Source organism: Canis lupus, chromosome 13, assembly GCF_048164855.1.
Source record: "Canis lupus baileyi chromosome 13, mCanLup2.hap1, whole genome shotgun sequence".
NCBI lineage: Eukaryota > Metazoa > Chordata > Mammalia > Carnivora > Canidae > Canis > Canis lupus.
Window position 1 is genome coordinate 41,298,567 of NC_132850.1, and position 19,835 is coordinate 41,318,401.

Consider the following 19,835-nt stretch of genomic DNA (forward strand, 5'->3'; position numbering starts at 1 on the left):
AGGACATGGGCTTTTAGGCCAGAATTGTCCTGTCAAGCATGGTCATGCTTATCAGTTTTCAGTTATCATCTGGTATTGTGAGTCAAAAAATGGGCTTTTTTATTTGTCTATTTCTTTATGGCATCTTTATTTGGTATTAAAATGGAATGTTCTGTCTTAAATACGGTGAAAACGCAGTGGAAGATAAAATAAAAGGAGCTGCATTAAATGTAACTTTCAGTTTTCCTCTCTTCCTCTTTGATGCATTAAAATGTTTTCAGAAAACCCTAAAGAAAATACCAGCTAAGCTCTGCAGCTTCCTCATTCACCCACATAGCATTTATTTCTTATCCACCAAGTCAAATTACTTTTTGAAAACAGTATTTTATAACAGATTCCTAGGGAAGTAAAAGTGAGAGGAAAATACTTCTCCGGGGAATCAGCTTATGTGATTTGCATTTTATTTTCATATTCTCTGGTCTTTATTCCTTTTGTATGTTATCCCAAACTCACATTCCCAGCTGTTCCCAAACTAGACCCCATGCCTGGACTATCTTCTCTAGGCCAGTTTTCTCTCTTCTTCCTGATATTTGAACTACTCTTGGGAATCCATCTTCTTGAAAAAAACATTTAATAGCAGTTTCCCCAATGTGCATACCAATGGCCCTTACTTACTACTATCCAAAAACCTGTACCTGTATTTGAACCAGCCACTCACTAGACACTGGTTCTACAGAAATTAGTATGATTCAGCCTTTTGTCCTGAGTGAGTTCACAGCCCTGTGTGGGATACAGAGATGCAAAGGGAGGTTGATTCTGTCCATCTCTGCCATACAATCATGTTCATTTCCTTTATGGTTTGTCTTTCCCACTAGACTGTGAGCCTCTCAAGAACAGAGATTTTACCTGTTTTGTTTACTATTGTGTAATCAGTACTCTAGACAGAGCCCTCAGTAAACAATTGCTGAAGGAATGAGTGAATGAACAAATGAAAAAACAAATGATAATACTGAATAATTGATAAATTGATGTGCTTACAAGATAAGAAGTAGCACAGAGGAGGGACTGAACTCTTTGCAGAGAAGGAGTGGCATTGGAGGAGTGAAGAGACCTGCTGGAGGAGGTGACTTCTGAGCTGGGTTTTGAAGGCCGTTGCTGCCAACATACCATACCTTCTATGGTGTCCAACTCATAGGAGGTACCAAAAGTTTGCTGAGTTAATTTATGAAGCAATTATATTTACAGTTATGTCTAGTATTGTACCATTTAACACATTGCTAGGAAGGGGAGACATGGCCATTTCATGCTGGATTATATGGTCCTGGAAGCTCTGTCACCAGGAAAACCTCTCAGGAGGGTAGGAGTATCCAGTGGAAAACCAGGGTCTTGGTGTGTGTGTGTGTGTGTGTGTGTGTGTGTGTGTGTGTGTGTATGAGCCCTATGAGAAACTTCAGTGGCTGGGTCAGCCGCTGGCTGAGAAAGAAAGCGATTTTAAGTATATGCTTTGGAAGAGGTGTCCCATCTAGCAAGAAACATGGGGAAGGAACAGAGGTCCTGAGTCAGACCAGAGCTCATTACCTAACTCCTATATTCACCATCCAAACCAGTTTCAGATCTTAAATTTTCTGAAAACCAGGTGGTTGTGACATGGAAGGGGGTGGGTGGGAGACAGGAGGGGATAAAAACAAAACAAATTTTTAGTGAATTTATCTAATGATCTTCCTGAGGAAAAAAGCAAGATATGAGGCCTAAACTTGCTACTAGTTTATTTTAAGGTTTCTTAATTGCGTTTAGCTCCAGCTCCTTCCTGGCATAATTATGTTAATGCTCAGGAGACTGAAACCAAAACTCCTGAGAGGTGTGAGCCTCCTGTCCCTGGTGTGATCTCTGGGCTCTCTCGTGCTGTTCCAGACTATCCTCTCTATGACTGACTGAAGACACCTCTATGAGTAACACCAAATTATGTCAAAGATTAGATTCATCACCTCCCATTAACCTTCAGCTTGTGTTTTCAATATGTGTGTGCAGCTTCATCATACACAACAAAGACACTTTCTTCAACAATGCCACAAGAAGTAGAATCGTACATCATATTTTACAAAGAATAAAGTATGAAGAAGGAAAAAACAAAATTGGTAAGTGGTAAATTCATATAACAATTCTAGAACTGCTCATCATTTATAAAATCTCTAACTCCCTAGATGGATAACTCACAAGTGTAAAAATCTTATTACATCCTTAGATCTCTTTAAAACAGCATGTTACCTCATTTACCTAAGATCATGGAGAAATTCTTTCAGTTTAACAAATCTTTTATGGAGTGCTTATTATGTGCCAGGCACTGGACTAGATATTGGGCCTGGTTCTCTCCTAGAGTGTATGTTTAAGAAGTTAAAAGCTGACAATAAACAAATAAGTAAATACAGTGAGTAACATGAAAAAATGGAAATAGTGAGTTCAAGATGAGATGGAGTGGTCAGGGGAAGCTTCACTGAGAAGCTGGGGTTTGACCTGAGACCTGATGACAAGAAGGGGCTGGTGTGGGAAGACGGCAGGGTGGGGGGAGTTATTTTAGGCAAGTGCACAGATGAACTGTCACACATAAGGACATTCTCCAAATAATCACCTTCCCCATTAAACAGCTTCCATAATTCATATATATGTATTTTATTTTTTAATTTTTATTTAAATTTATTTTTAAATTCTAGTATAAATAACATAGTGTTGTTAGTTTAAGGTGTATAATATAGGGATTCAACCATTCTATTCACAGTGCTCATCATGATAAGTGTACCATAATCCTCTTCACCTATTTCACTGACTCACCCCTTCCCACCTTTGGTAACTACCAGTTTGTTCTCTTTTAACTAGTTAAGAGTTTGTCTTTTGGGTTGTCTCCTTTTTCCTTTATTTTGTTTCTTATATCCTACATGGGAGTGAAATCATATACTATTTGTCTTCCTCTGACTGACTTCACTTACTATTACATCTTCTAGATCCATCCATGTTGTTGCAAATGGCAAGATTTCATTCTTTTTTACAGCTGAATAATATTCCATTATGTGTGTGGGGGAGGGGTGGTGTATGTATATTTATCACATCTTTATCCATTCATGTATTGATGGACACTCATAATTTATATTTGGGGCATTTTTGTGAGAACCTTTCCATATTACCAAATTGTCTCCATTATTAAACAGATTAACATATATTAGCAGGATTCAGGTGGCTTTGTCCTTAACTCTGTCCAAACAAGATTTTTATCAATAGTATGAATAATGAGCTATCTCTCTCAGGGTCTAGTCAGGAGACAAAAATCACACATAATTTTTACAGGGAAAGTTTAATATAAAAACTATGAGCGAGTCAGAGTCATCAGGGATTGGTTAATGAAGGGTAAGGAGAACTGTAGGGAATAAAGAAATAGCAGGTGTTAGGGGCAGCTACCACTCCTAGGAAGATGCCCTCCACAAAGCTGAGATCCAGACTCTGTTGGAAGTGGTATAGCTGTGGTTCACAGCAAGGCAGGTAGCAAAGCAGTTTTCTGGGGGAACAAGGGGAAAACTGCCTAGAGGGGTTCCAGGGAAGCCATTCACTGGGAGGTGTTTCACAACAGCCCTGCTTTTCAAGGAGATACCTGCCCTTGGGGAGGTGCTATGTGCTACCGGCCACCATGCCCTGCAGGAAGTTGGTACCATAGAAGCCATGTGTTGCAGAAGCCTGCTGAGGAGAGCACGGGTACCAGGAAGACAAGCTTCTTCCTCCAGGGTATTTTCATTGCCTTCTGCTGACAAAGTTTATCATTGTACAACCTGGTAAAGGAGAAGTATTTGCAAGGTCTAGCTCCATTATTGCAAGGTAGGCAATGAAAGTGTTCTTGGAACTAAGGAGCAAATATATTGATAACTGGTACATGGCCTACACAGCCTGACCATCAAACTTTCAGGTGCGATGGACTCTGGAAGGATGCATTAAATATGTTTGTCATTGGAGTCAGGAGCATAAAAGATCTCAGTGATCTGGAAATCTCAGCCAAATCCAACAAGATGACATTTAATAGTTTGTAAATGTAAAGTCCTACACTCGAATTCAGCAAAACAACGACTCCGGTACAGTGTGGGAGAAATGTTGCTCAACAACATCATGAGAGAACAGACTTGAGAGGTTTAGTTGAATGCAAGCTCAGTGTGAGTCACTAGTATGCTGAAGCTGCCAAAAACTACTCTGATCCCAAGCTGCATAAATTAAAATATAATAGAAAATTATAGCAATCTAGTCCAAATCTGGATACATCTGAAATAATATGTTCAGTGAGAGTCTTTCCAGGTGGGTATGGTAAAATCAAACCTGATTTAGATCTTTCTTAACATTAGCGGGGTTGTGGACTGGTACATCTTTGTGTTCTCTGCAACAGTCACCCATCCTTGAGACACGTCCTCTCCATGAAGTCCTCCATGACCATTGGAAGGTCATTGAAGGAATTCTTCTCTCTTCCTGTGAATTCCTATGGCAATTAACTTGGAGTGTTTATTTGATAATTAATCATGTACAAGTCATATTATCTTGAATTCTTTATTTTCAGTGATGTTATGAAAATTCTACCACCTAAAGAGAACCACTGTTAACGTTTTGGTGGATTAAATAATTTAAATATTTCATTAATTACTTTTTTCATATTTAGCCCCTATTTGCCCATGTAATTTTAACAAACTTAGGGTATACTACACTAACTTTTATCATACCTATTCAATTAACATTGTATCATGAAAATTCTAAGAAATGAGTGGAAATGAAATTATTATAGCAGTAGCTATTCTGAATTATTTTATAAAATGCAAACAGTACCTTCACTAACATTAATGTTATAATTTGCATCACACCTCACAATTTATTAGAATACACTAGTGTGTTGAGAATCTATCCCTAAAAATTGGTAGTTGGACAAAAAGCTCCTTAATTATAATTAAGTTGCCCTGTTGGTGTTTGTATCATCATTGCCTAGTGCAGTTCTGGCATAGAGTAGGAGTGTTTGTTGAACTGAATTGAAAATCTTTTAAACATGATTAATGTCTAACCATCAGCATTCTTAGAGTCAAAATTGTGTACAACATGGCCATTCAGCAATTATTGTGCTTAACTTTGCATCTCAAAATGTGAGCTATTTTTACAAGTAGTCAGGATGGAGCCAAAAGGACAGAGACAGCGATTTGAGGTAAATATTCTGAAGTAATGCAGGAAGTGTTGTATTGTTACTAGTAAGCAATGACCTTTATAAAAGTTTCTCTCATTTGATGAAAGAGAATTCTATTTAAGAATCCCAGTGTCTTTTATTTTTTATTTAAATTCCAGTTAGTTAACACAGTATTATATTAATTTTAGGTGTACAATATAGTGATTCAACATTTAATGCAACACCCGGTGCTCATCACAAGTGCACTGCTTAACCCCCATCACCAATTTAAGCCATTCTCCCACTCATCTCCCCTGGTAGCCATCAGTTTCTTCTCTACAATTAGGATTCTATTTCTTGGTTTCCCACCTTCCCTCTTTTTTTTTTTTTTTTTTTTTTTACCTTTGCCCATTTATTTTGTTTCTTAAATTCTGTATATGAGTGAAAGTGGCATCTTCCATGAGCCAACATTGATTAGAGATAACACAAAACTACTGATTTGTAAACGTGTTTCCTAAAGACATTTTCCTGGAGTGTAAACTACTATTATGCAAGTTTTCCAGATTCACTCTGAATTTATTACAACTGTGAAAATCAAACCTGTTGAAATCCACTTTCAAAATAGAGCAATTAATAGATCAACAGATATTTATTTAACAGTGTGAGTACATAAAGTAAATTTTGGAATTGAGTTACATTTTCAAAATTGGTGCTCAAAGGGGAAGTTAGTGAAGTGGTAGACTTCAAATGTTAACCACTTTCTCACTTCACAGGACTTTGATAAATTATGATAAAATTAGAGGGGTCATTATCAAGGTCTCTTATTAAAGGTCCCTGGGAATTCTGCTTTTTCTAACATCTGAGATGTTTGAAAGTTTATTGATGAGATATGTGGAATTCTCAGTAAAGATTCCAGGAAATCAGAACTTTCCACATAATCATTTATTCATTCATTACAAAGGTTATTTATTGAGGGCTTCCTGCATGCTAGGCAAAATACAAAAGCCCTACAGGTATTTGCATTTCAGGTGTTTTTCTTAGACATTTAATGTTAATGTCAGTCATCTTAAAACACATTACTGTGTTACTGTGATTAAAAGTACCTAAACATTGATTGACTGTCCATCAATAAAAAGTGAATCAGTACATATTCCATTTCCCAGGGAGGCTAAGCCTCTGGACTCTACCAGGATCCAGAGGATAGGGGGCATTTCCTTATTAGCCACCAGAGAGACATCCTCCTAGTCATCATCTTTGAGGTTCATTTTAGGAAGTAGCATAAGTCTTGATCTGAAAGACCAACACATGTAACTTCTACTTTTGGCCAAGACAGAATAGGAGCCACAAGATTTACTTTCCCACCTGAAACAAGCAAAGGAAACACAGAAAAAAAATGTAGGAGTCCATTCTTTTCAAGGCACTGAACATTCAGCAGCCAAGAATAGGGATCCTGGAAAGACAGAAAACAAATGAGATGAGTGCTACAATTGCATCAGTTTCCGACTTTGGCATAGTTTCTAGATAGCAGCCCAGGGAGGAAGAACCTGGTATACTCTAAGTTGAGAAGATGTTACTGAAAGTCCAACGAGACAACAATAGAGTTCACAGAACAAAGTACCAAAAAAGCAGAATGGTCTGCCAAGAGGAAACCCTGAAGATCATCAGAAGGCTCTCTTCAAGTATTTAGCAGAGTACTAATTAGTGCATATATATCAGGAAACTACCCAAACCCAGTGAAATAAGAACCCCAAAGGATTTTCAGTGAAATTGGAATACCTCCTAATTCACAGAGCATTGAATGTAAGTGTTCTAAAGATCCCAATCCAAAATTCAGAGGTTAGAAGGCCCTAATTCTTTGCTGCCTGCAAGAAACTTTAAAGACACAAATGGGTTAAAAGTAAAAGGTTCCAAAAAGTTATAACATGCTTAACCAAAATAAAGCTGAAGTGGCTATATTGATATCAGACACAATAGATTTCAGAGCAAAGAATATTACCAGAGATAAAAGGAAATTCAATCAATTCATGAGGAGGACATAACAATCCTAAAAGCCTATAGCTTCAAACTGCAAAAACTGACAGAACTGCAAAGAAAAATAGACAATTCCACGATTATAGTTGGATATTGCAATACTTCTTTCTCAGTAATTAATAGAATAAATAGAAAATCAGTAGGGGTTAGAAGACCGGAACAACATTATCAGTGAATATAATTAATCTTTTAGATCACTCCAACAATAGCAGAATACCTGTTGTTTTTCTTTCTTTCTTTCTTTCTTTCTTTCTTTCTTTCTTTCTTTCTTTATTTATTTATTTATTTTTATTTTTTTAATAATAAATTTATTTTTTATTGGTGTTCAATTTGCCAACATACAGAATAACACCCAGTGCTCATCCCATCAAGTGCCCCCCTCAGTGCCTGTCACCCATTCACCCCCACCCCCCGCCCTCCTCCCCTTCCACCACCCCTAGTTCATTTCCCAGAGTTAGGAGTCTTTATGTTCTGTCTCCCTTTCTGATATTTCCTACCCATTTCTTCTCCCTTCCCTTCTATTCCCTTTCACTATTATTTATATTCTCCAGATGTATAAATTTATTTTTTATTGGTGTTCAATTTGCCAACATATAGAATAACACCCAGTGCTCATCCCATCAAGTGCCCCCCTCAGTGCCTGTCATCCAGTCACCCCCACCCCCTGCCCACCTCCCCTTCCACCACCCCTAGTTTGTTTCCCAGAGTTAGGAGTCTCTCATGTTCTGTCTCCCTCCCTGACATTTCCCACTAATTTTTTCTCCTTTCCTCTTTATTCCCTTTCACTATTTTTTATATTCCCCAGATGAATGAGACCATATAATGTTTGTCCTTCTCCGATTGACTTATTTCACTCAACATAATACCCTCCAGTTCCATCCACGTCGAAGCAAATGGTATTTGTCATTTCTAATGGCTGAGTCATATTCCATTGTATACATTGACCACATCTTCTTTATTTGTTTTTTTCAAGTGCATGTAGAACATTAACAAGATAGGCCATATTTGGGAACATGAAACAAGACTTAATAGATCTAAAGGGATTCAAGTTCGACAGATTATGTTTTTTGACCACAGAGGATACAAATTAGATGTTAATATGAAGATAATCTCTGGAAATTTTACAAACATTTACAACTAATACCTTTTAAATAACTCATCAGTGAAAAAAGAAAAATTGGTATGTTATACTCAATAAAAACAAAAACAATATATGCAAAAAGTGTGCATTACTTAGGGAGAAATGTATAGTGTATATACGAAATGAAATGTCAAAATTAATGACCCCCCTTCCACCTTAAGAAACAAGAAAAAGAAAAAGGAATTAAAATAGGTAGATGAAAGGAAATAATAGAAGAAGTGAATGAAATAGAAAACAGAAAAAACAATAGATAACATAAGTGAAACCAAAAGCTGTTTCTTTTAAAAACAAAACAAAATTTATAAACCTTGTGGTGAACACACCCAAGGTGATTCTCCAGTGAGTCATGTCCTGTGTAATTCCTTCCCCTTAAGTATAGGTAGAAAATGTAGCTTACATTTAACAAATGGAATATTGCATAGATGATTGTGTCACTCCTGTGATTGTGTTACATTATGTGGAAAAGTTTAGGAGATCTTCCAGATGTGAAAAAGTTCTTAATCAGTTTGACTTTGACTTAAAATCCTAGGTGGGACTGACATAAGGAGGAAAGCCCTTTAAAAGAGTGTTTAGGCCTGTCCCCAGCTCAGCCGCTTACAGCAACAGGGACTCCCTCTCTCTGTTGCTGGTTTCTAAGAAGCAAGTTGTCATGAATGTCAGCTCAAGGAAATCAGTTCTGTCAATAATCCAAGGAGCTTGGAAGTGGATCCTTTTGTAGTTGAACCTCCAGATAAGAATTCAGTCTAGCCCAAACTTGCAGTTTGATGTTGTGAGACCCAGAGCAGAGAACCTAGGTAGAGCATGCCCAGACTTTTGACCAAAAGAAGTATGAGATAGTAAATGGCTCTTGTTTTTAGCTACTACATTTCTTGTAATTTATTACACAGTGATAGAAAACTAATGTAAACTTCTTGTCAGGCTTATCAGAAAGAAAAGAGAGAAAATACAAATTCCTAAATTTCCAAGAATAGTAGAGGTGCTGCCACCAAAAAAGTTGGGGATATATTAAGGGAATATTGTGAATAGCCTTTTGTCAATAAGTTTGACAACTTAAATGGACACATTTCTGGACAGATGCAAATAATCAAAACCCATTCAAGAAAAAAAATAACCTTGTGTTGTTGATTTAAGCCATTCTGATTGGTGTGAGGTAATATCTTATTGTAGTTTTTATTTGCATTTTCCTGGTAAATAATGATGAGAATCTTGTCATGTTCTATTGGCCATCTGTATGTCTTTCCAAAAATGTCTATTCATATCTCCTGCCCATTTTTAATTAGGTTATTTGTTTTTTGGGTGTTGAGTTGTATTTTTTATATATTTTGGATATTAGCCCTTTAGCTGATAGGTCATTTGCAAATATCTTCTCCCATTCCATAAGTTGCCTTTTAGTTTTGTTGATTGTTTCCTTCTGTGCTTAAGCTTTTTATTTTGAGGAAGTCCTAATAGTTTGTATTTGTTTTTGTTTCCGTTGCCTCAGGAGACATACCTGATGTAAAAGAAGTTACTGTGTTCTTTTTTATAATTTTTATGGTCTCGGGTCTCACATTTAGGTCTTTAATCCATCTTGAATTTATTTTTGTATAGTGTAAGAAAATGATCCAGTTTCATTCTTTTGCATGTTGCTGTCCAGTTTTCCCAATACCATTTGTTGAAGTGACTTTTTCCCATTTGATATTCTTTCCTGCTTTGTTGAAGATTAATTGACTATATAATTGTGGGTTCATTTCTGGGTTTTTTATTTTGTTCTGTTAATATATGTGTCTATTTTTGTGCCAGTACTATACTGTTTTGATTACTACAGCTTTTTAGTTTATGTTTTTAACACTTTTATTTATTTGTTTGACAGAGAGAGCACAAGCAGGGGTAGTCTTGTCATTTGCAATGACATGAGTGGAGCTAGAGAGTATTATATTAAGCAAAATAAGTCAGGGAAAGACAATATATGATTTCACTCATATGTGGAATTTAAGAAACAAAACAAATGCACAAAGGGACAAAAAGAGAGATTAAATCAAAAAACAGACTTTTCACTATAGAATAAGCTAATGGCTACCAGAAAGGAGGTGGGTGGGGGTATGAGTTAAATAGGTGATGGGGATTAAGGAGTGCACCATGATGAGCGCTGGGTGGTGTATGGAAGTGTTGAATCACTATATCGTAGACCTGACACTAATATAACACTGTATGTTAACTAACTTGGGTTTAAATAAGAACTTGAAAAAAATGAACTTATGTATATAAGCATTTAAAAAAAGAAATAACCTAATTAGCTCCATATATGTTAAAGAAATTGAATTTGTACTTGAAAGTCTTCTCACAGGGATCCCTGGGTGACTCAGCGGTTTAGCACCTGCCTTTGGCCCAGGGCATGATCCTGAAGTCACAGGATCAAGTCCCACATCGGGCTCCCTGCATATGGAGCCTGCTCCTACCTCTGCCTGTGTCTCTGCCTCTCTCTCTCTCTGTGTCTCTCATGAATAAATAAATAAAATCTTTAAAAAAAAGAAAGAAAGAAAGAGAGAGAGAGAGAGAGAGAAAGAAAGAAGAAAGAAAGAAAGAAAGAAAGAAAGAAAGAAAGAAAGAAAGAAAGAAAGAAAGAAAGAAAGAGAGAAAGAAAGAAAGAGAGAGAGAGAGAGAGAGAGAGAGAGAGAAAGAAAGAAAGAAAGAAAGAAAGAAAGAAAGAAAGAAAGAAAGAAAATCTTCTCACAAAAAATACCCCTACCTGCCCAGATTATCTGGTGAATTCTATCAGACATTCAAGAAAGAAATAATACCAATTTTAAACTCTTTCACAAAATTGAAATATGGAGAATAGGGCAGTATTACCCAGGTACCCAAACCAGGCAAAGACTATACTAGAAAACTACAAATAAACATCCTTCATGAAAATAGAGGCAAACATTATAAACAAAGTTTAAAATAAAACTCAACAATATATAAAAAATATAATCCATCATGACCAAGTAGGGTTTATGCAGATCTGTAAGTTGGCGTAGAGTTTATTAAAATTAATCAACATAGTTTAATACTTTGGCAAAATAAAAGAGGAAAACAATATGGTCATCTCCAGAGGCACAGAAAAAGTATTTGACAAAATCCTACATTCATTCCTGATAAAAACTCAGCAAGCTATGAATAGAAAGGAATTTCCTCAACCTCAATAAAGTACATCTATAAAATGCTTATAGTTAACATTATACTTAATGTTAAAAACTAAATGCTTTTTTTCCTCAAGATAAGGAGCAGGACAAGTATGTCTGCTCTCATATTCATCATTTTACTAGCCAGTGTAGTAAAAAGAAAGACAAGAAAAAGAATAATAGGCATCCAAATTGAAAAAGAAATAAAACTGTCTTTATTCTCAGATGACATAACCATGTGTATAGAAGTTCCAACAGGATCTACAAAAACACTAGTAGGGTGAGTATAGCTATGTTGCAAGAAACAAAACTGATACACAAAACTCAGTTGTATTTCTATAAACCAGCAACTAAGGAATTAAAAATTTAAAGACCATACCATTTATAATAATATCAAAAAATATGAAATACTTATCTGACAGGAGATATGTTAAGGGGTGCCTGGGTGGCACAATCTGCTAAGTATCCGACTCTTGATTACAACTCAGGTCATAGTCCTTGGGGTCGTGAGATGGAGGCCTGCGTTGGGCTCCATGCTCAGTGTGGTTGCTTGAGACTCTCTCCTTTCTCCCTCTGCCTCTCCTCATCTCTCTCAAATAAATAAATCTTTAAAAAAAAAAAAAGATATGTAAGGTATATACACTGAAAACTATAGAACATTGGTGAGAAAAATTTAAGACTTAAATAAATATACCCTGATCATGGATCAGAAGACTCAACATTGTCAATTCTGTCCAGTTTAATAACTGTAGATTCAGTGCAATCTCAGTCAAAATCCCAAGGTTGGGGCAGCCTGGGTGGCTCAGCGGTTTAGCGCCAACTTCAGCCCAGGCCTGATCCTGGAGACCCGGGATGGAGTCCCACATCAGGCTCCCTGTATGGAGCCTGCTTCTCCCTCTGCTTATGTCTCTGCCTCTCTCTCTACTCTCTGTGTCTCTCATGAATAAATAAAATCTTTAAAAAAGAAAAAAACAAAATCCCAATCTTGTGCATGTGTATGTGTCTATGGAAATTGACAAGCTGAATAAAATTACATAACCTAGAATAACCAAAGTAGCTTTGAAAAAAAAAAAAAAGAACACAAATGGAAGACTAACCCTACTTGATTTCAAGAATTATTATAAACCTATAGTAATCAAAAGAGTGTAGTATTGATGTAAAGATAGACAAATAGATCTGTGGAACAGAATAGAGTCCAGAAGTAGAGCCATACATATGTGGACAATTGATTCTTGACAAAGACTCAGATAATTCAGTGTATAAAGGATTCTCTTTTCAACAAATGGTGCTGAAACAATTCATACCCAGATGCAAAAAAAAAAAAAATGAACCCATATATAAAAATCAATCCAAATGGATCATAGATCTAAATATAAAACCTAAAATTATAAAAACTCCAGGAGAAAATCTTTGTGGCCTTAGGGTTAGTTGGGAATTTCTTAAATACTGTTTGTAAAAAAAAAAAAAAAAAAAAAGGATAAATTGGGCTTCATCAAAATTAAGGCTTTTACTCTCTGAAGTATATTTTTAAGAGAATGAAAAGAGAATCCACATCCTATGAGAAAAAAATATCAAAGCATATGTCTAATGAAAAATATGTAGAATATATTAAAATCATAACACAATAATAAAATTAATGGCATAAGATTTGAACAGATATTTCACAAGAGAAGATATGCAGATGGCAAATAATGTTAAATATATATCCACCATATGATCTAGTTATTCCACTTCTCAGTATTTTCCCAAAAGAGATAAAAGCAGATATCCATACAAAGACTTCTAAATGAATGCTCACAGTGGCATTATTTGTAATAGCTCAAGACAGGAAACAAACATCAAGGGGAATAGATAAATAGTTATATATCCATATGATGGAATGCCAAGCAATAAAAAAAAAAGAGTTACAACATGGATAAATCTCAAAATAATTATCCCGAGTGAAAGAATTCAGATAAAAAAGAGTAATGCTCTATAATACCATTTATATAAAACTCTAGAAAATGCAAACTGATAATGACAATGCAAATCAGTGTCTGCCTTGGAGATGGTGTAGAGAGGAATGCAGTTACAAAGTGGCATGATAAAACTTTGGGGTATGAATATGTCCACTATCTTGATGTGCTGATGGTTTCAGGTGTGCATATAGAAGTCAGATCTTCCCGAATTCTGTGCTTTAAATCTGTGCCATTTATGGTATATCAGTTAGGCCTCAATAAAGCTCTTTTTAAAATAATCCACATATCCAGGGCACAAATTGGCTCAGTTGGTTAAATATCCAACTCTTGATTTCAGCTCAGGTCCTAACCTCAGTCAGGTCGTGAGGTTGAGCCCTGCATCAGGCTCCACGCCCAACATGGAGCCTGCTTAAGATTCTCTCTCTGTGTCTCCCTCTGCCCTTCCCTCCCTTGTGATACATGATGTCTCTAAAAAAAAAATTCCACATATCCAACACCTCTTCCCCATTTTATGTATGAGATAATTGAGGTCTGAGGACAAGGTGACTTTTTCAAAATCATACCACTAGTCCAATGCAGAAGGGTTAGATTTATCCACATTGAAGCTTCTGGATGAAAATTATAAAAAGAGCTCTTGGTAGAAAATAACTTTTTTTTATATGATAGATTCATCTACTTTTCTCAGTATATTCCCATCTCTGTGCCAGGCACTATACTAGGTATGCTTCACTGTTTTGTTTCTATTTGAAAATCTAATTTCCCAGTGCTTGAGTCCAATTTCCTAGCAGATAGCTAGGAAACTTTCTAAACTGTTGGGGTCCCCAGCTGGGTTTGAATCACTTTTGGAAGCCTAGATTGTTTTCTCTAAAAAGTACCACCCTTACGTTCATCTTGAATGAGGAGTCAGACTCAATATTAATTCAAACTGAATTTCTTTGTTTGTTGTTTTAGGTCTGAATCGTTTGCTTACCAATGGCTCCTATGAAGCTGCATTTCCTCTGCATGAGGTATTGTCCTGCTTTTCCTCCTCCTCTGTCAATTTCTTGTTATTAAATCAGCTCTGGGAATAGTCATCAGTTGAGTTTGCTGATATGACATTTGTTTGGAATGAATTTAATTTGTTCAATAGATAATTAGGGAGGGCCTATTTGCATTGTGACATCACTCCTCCAGCATAGATTTATTTCTATATATCTGTTTTATGTAATTGTAAGAATACTTAATCAAGAGTCAATGAGCACAAATCCAGAGGAATTGCTGAGGGGACTCAAAGTCATAAAATTAAAGAAGCATTGAAAATTTGCATGAGGTACCAGACCCATGAGGAAAATGTTCCTGAAATACATAGTCTCTGCAACAAAGAAATCTATGGTGATTCCTTAGAGTAGGAAGGAGCCATCTTGAAAAGTCTCTGGTACCCAAAGGGTGATGAATGGAAATGAAGAGTATTTTGCCTATTATTGCTCATTTAAGATATGTAAATTTTGTTATTCTTTTTATTTGCTACATGATTTTTGTCTTATATGAGGACTTTAGTAAATGTACCTGTGATTACCCTTAACTCTGTTGTCCGCATTCAATCTTGGGTTATTTAACTCAGAATTCTCTTTTACACATAGATTTTAAGGGACATAGTCCTCATGATTGGTGAAAGATCGTTGTCATCTTCATGGTATTTGGTATTGAGCCTCTACTTTGTATCAGTTACTGTGTGATGCATAGAGCACAACAATGACTCTCGTAGCCCATGCACTGTAGGATCCCACAAATAGCTAGGCTGGAACTCCTAGGAGTGAGTTCCAAAAGTCTTCTGTCAGAAAAAAAAAATGTGAACAGTTTGCCAATAAACCTTGGAGAACAGCTCCAGCAGTTCCCAAATGGCAACTCTTTCCAAAGCATACCTTTATTTTTTTTTTTTGGGGGGGGGGGTTGCTTACAGTGCTGTTTCTGTTGTTTTAAACACCACAAGGATACAAAGGTAATGTAGAATTTTACAAATCTTATTCAGTAAGAAAACTAGAAGCTTTGGCCCAAGACGCTATTCACAGACTCCCCTGAAGCATTTTTGGAATGATCCTTTTCATATGACAAAAGCAAACATTTTGACCCAAAGTTTTTCTAAAGCCACACATAGGTTATTTTTGAACTCTAAAGACAGATCACTCTGCTCCCCCCCAAAAAACATCATGTGGCTTCCTGTAGTTATTAGCTGGCATTCTCAAAAAAATGTTTCAGTGACAACTGCATCCTCCCACAGCCCAGCCCTTCCCCTTGGTGAGGGCGGTGTCTGAGCAATGGTAGGTAAGCAGAAGTATCTGTTTGGTGAGAAGTTGGCAGGTAGGAGGATGTCTGAGAAGATGCAGCTCTAAAACCCCACAGAGTAGCTCAAGGCCTCTTCTCTTTGGCTTTCATATCTCAACAAAGCCCCGTGTTCTCTAAGAAGAAACCTTCCAAATTAGTAACAGCAGCAACAGTAACAAAATCCGTCTATTGACTCTTTCCTCTCAGTTTAACTTAATTATATTATTTAACATCATAATAACCTTCAGAGGCATAAAAGCAAGAAGGGCAGATACTGTTCCCCTTGTTTCATGTTAAAAATTTAACCAGTGATTTAGAGAAAGGTTAGCCCCGTTTAGTTCCTGTGTGAGTTGTTGTTTGAGCTGAAACTAGAACCTGAGTTAGTTGCTCAGCCTTGTTCACCTTCCACTAAGAAAGAACTTCTCAGGTTAATGTTAAAAATTAGTCCACTTCTAGAGAGTACTTTTTCTGTTTGTGAAACTAGCATTGCCACTAACTTGAACTCAGGAAAAAAAACCTCTGCTTGTCTGGCCCTTGGTCTCCTCATTTGTTCCCTGAGATGGTTGAATTGGATTTGAATTGTAACTTTGAGGTTACATCCAGCTTTTATATTTTAGGGGCTTTGTGTAGAGAAGGCAAGTGTACAGCTATGGCTATTTACCAAGTACTCTGTCTTGAGACAAACGGAAAAGAGAGCTATGTCTTGGGCATGACCTTTAGGCAAGACACTCTATTCACTTAAACCATGAAAGAAACCTAATAAGGCACATAGTATTAGTTCCATTATGAACCAAGAATCTGAGGCTCAGAGAGTTTAAGACCTTCTACATAAAAAGTAGCAGAGCTGAATTTGAATCCATTCAAACCTGCCTGATTCCTAGCAAGCATGTTCTTTTTACAATCATGGGAGCATCACCAAGATTGTGTCCACGATAACCGCTTTCCTTTCAGTAGTGTGGATCCATTTCTTCTTTAAATTACCCCTATTGTTACTTCTGCCGTAAGAGACTAGTATTACTATCAGCTTTTCTTTATGGCTTTTTTTGGGTATAACCTCACTGGCAGTTGTGTTTTTATCCCAGGGAAGTTACAGAAGTAAAAACTCCATTAGAACTCATGGAGCGGAAAACCACCGACATCTGCTCTATGAGTGCTGGGCTTCCTGGGGCGTGTGGTATAAATACCAGCCTTTGGATCTTGTAAGGTGAGTTCTTAACCAGCTGCAAACATTAAACTTGCACAGAACGATTAGGGCAGACTGTCGGCTGGGACAAGATGAAACTCGGAGTTACACAGCTCTTACTCAAATCTGGCTTCATCTCAAGAAGGCAACTCATCAGAGGACATGGGTCATTCTTAGGAAACTAGACCTCACTCTGATGAGGATGGGGCTTCCTCCAAAAAGGCCTTAGGAAGGAGCCTGTGAGGTCAGCTCAGCCCCCCCCCCCAACAGGACTTTATAAGGAGCGGGTCATCTATGACCCTTATTGACAAACTATCGGTAATTGCAGAAAGATGATGTGCTTGCATATGTTAGTGACAAATGGAATATCTGTTACTATCTGTGTAAGTAGGAAAAATGGAGTTCTGTCATTCTAATACATTACAGGCTTATTGTAATTTTCCACTAACAACCTTTCAAGATTGTTTTAATTCTGCAAGTCAAATTAGCCTATCAGCTTTTAACCTCTGATAATTGTACAGTGGAAGTATATTTTTTATTCAACTATTTATGTCCAACTTTCTGCTATGGCAGCCTTATACTCTGATGTCTTATTATTTAGAGACTGATCATTAAGATTGGGTAGCAATAATCCACACTTTGTGGATTCCTTATATGAAAGAAAATCATGTCTCATTTTCTAGACTAGCTGGATTTGTTTTACTTTCACTAGTGCCCTTAAAAGATGAACCCAGAACTGGGGCGCCTGGGTGGCTTGGTTGGTTAGCCATCTACCTTCAGCTTAGGTCATGATACCAGGCTACTGGGATCAAGCCCCACCATGGGCTCCCTGCTCAGCAGGGAGTCTGTTTGTCCTTCTCCCTCTGCCCCAACCCCTCCCTCATGCATTCTCTCTCTCTCTTGCTCTTTCTCTCGAATAAATAAAATCTTTTTAAAAATGAGCCCAGAGGAAAATGAAGTAGTAAGACATCTCACTTTACATTTTGTCTCCCCGGGCCATCATTCTTCCTGCCAGAGTCATTGTTACTAAGCATTTACTCCTGTTGTTACTCAAGGTCATTGACGAAATGTGTACTGCTTTTTGTGTTAGTAACAAATGATCCAGATGATCAGGGTGAGTGGAAAATATTTTCTGAGATAAGATCATTTTCTTTTGATGAGTCTCCATACATGCTAACACAGGGGTCTTCCCAGCCTCGGTCCCAATATTGCAGGATTACACTGATTAAAAATTAGAGAATTACTGCAACAAAATATCTGCCCTCCCTGACAGTATTTTAAGACTTTGCAGTTTGTCAATGAGTATTAACTGCCCATTGTGTTTCTAGTATGATGCTAAATACTATTGCCAAAGACAATAGTCTCTGAGAAACTCAGTTTTCTTCAGGAAAACAGTTTCTGCATATTTGAAACAAATAGAAAACAATACAAGACTATGCACAATTAGGTAAAATGTGTGATGGAGGTGATAAGTTGTTTTGTTAATGGAGATTGGGGGTTGGATCAGGCAACCAATGATACCTTCCAGAGATGATTTTTTTTAAGATTTTATTTATTTACTTGAGAGAGAGCATGAGTAGGGGGAGGAACAGAGAGAGATGGAGAGAGAGAGAGGCAGACTCCCCACTGAGCAGGGAGCCCGATGTGAGGCTCCATCCCAGGTCCCTGGGATCACAACCCAAGCCAAAGGCAGACGCCTAACTGACTGAGCAATCCAGGTGCTCCAGGGTGATAAATTTCATAAGAGTTTGGAAAAATGGAAAGGATAGGTATGGGTTGGTGCCTCTGTAGAAAGCTCTGTAGAGCTGAGCCTGGAAGAGAGTAGGATTTGTATTGGCTAAAAGGAAGGGAAATGAAAAGCATAAGCAATATTTGAGTAGAATGAAGTTGTGGATATCTAGGGAATCTCATCTCTTAAATAGCTCTTGTCCTATAGATTTTGTTTCCCCCATGTCTCTCAATTCTGGCCACATCCCAGGACCTCCTCTGTCATACTATGTCCTTCACCTAATAATCTGAACTATAGCTGTTGTCCCATACTTGGTTTCCCTCTTTCCCACCCTGGCCCCTTCCAGTTTATTCTCTACCCTCAGACAGAGTGATCTCTTTGGAATATAAATCTAATTATGTCCCTTGAATGTTAAAACTCTCTTAGGATTTTCCCATTCTCCCAAGACAAGGATTAGGGGGTACCTGGATGGCTCAGTGGTTGAGTGTCTGCCTTTGGCTCAGGTCCTCCTCACCTCCTCAGAGAAGTCTTCCCTAACTAGGGTGGTCACATGGTCTTGGTTTATGTCGTTGTGGAATTGTATTCCTCTACTTTTGTAGCCCTTTTCCCAGTATTCTAATTGTAAACTTATTTCTTTAATTGATTGACATCTGTCTCCTCTGTCATCCTGTGAGCTGCACAAGAGCAGGGACCAACCTTATTTTGCTCATCATTGTATCCTCAGCTCCTAGCACAATATTTGCCACAGGGAAGGTGTTCTTTTATATGTGGAATGAATGAAAGAATGTATCTGCATATTTGAATGTCTGTTGGAAAAGTCTTCCAAGAGTAGAAAATTTCTTCTGGGACACAGTGAAAGATAGGGTAAATAAATAATCTTTACCCCATCTTTAAGGAGCTTTTAGGGACTACTGGACATTCTAAGAGGAAAGCAGAAGCCAGTATTTGGAAACTGGTGGTCAAAACAACATGTGTTTAGAATGAGAATGAAAAAAATAATTAGAATATTCTTATATTAGACTAAAAAGAATTAACCTCCAACTAATGAAATAAAGCTTTTGAGAGGCATAGAAAGTGCAATTTGGGTTACATTCTAACATAAGTCAATTATATTACTAATGGTGTTTGGAAAAGAAATTCAAGGAATTCCCTGGATATTTGTAAACTTTGCAGACTGCAGGGGACTACGCAGACTAGTTA

At 37.2% G+C, this 19,835-nt stretch overlaps 1 protein-coding gene across 12 annotated transcripts in view; it reads left to right on the forward strand.

The window, feature by feature from the left end:
* ANO4 (anoctamin 4) overlaps window positions 1-19,835 on the forward strand; it is a 403,411-nt gene that overhangs the window by 293,364 nt on the left and 90,212 nt on the right. For all 12 annotated transcript variants that reach the window (XR_012005974.1, XM_072773292.1, XM_072773290.1 and 9 more), the window contains 3 exons: window positions 2,008-2,114; window positions 14,374-14,429; window positions 16,806-16,927. Coding sequence is in view for 11 of the 12 variants with exons in the window: in XM_072773292.1 (XP_072629393.1) it covers window positions 2,008-2,114; window positions 14,374-14,429; window positions 16,806-16,927 (285 nt within the window). In the remaining variant the exon portion in view is untranslated. The remainder of the gene's footprint in view (window positions 1-2,007; window positions 2,115-14,373; window positions 14,430-16,805; window positions 16,928-19,835) is intronic.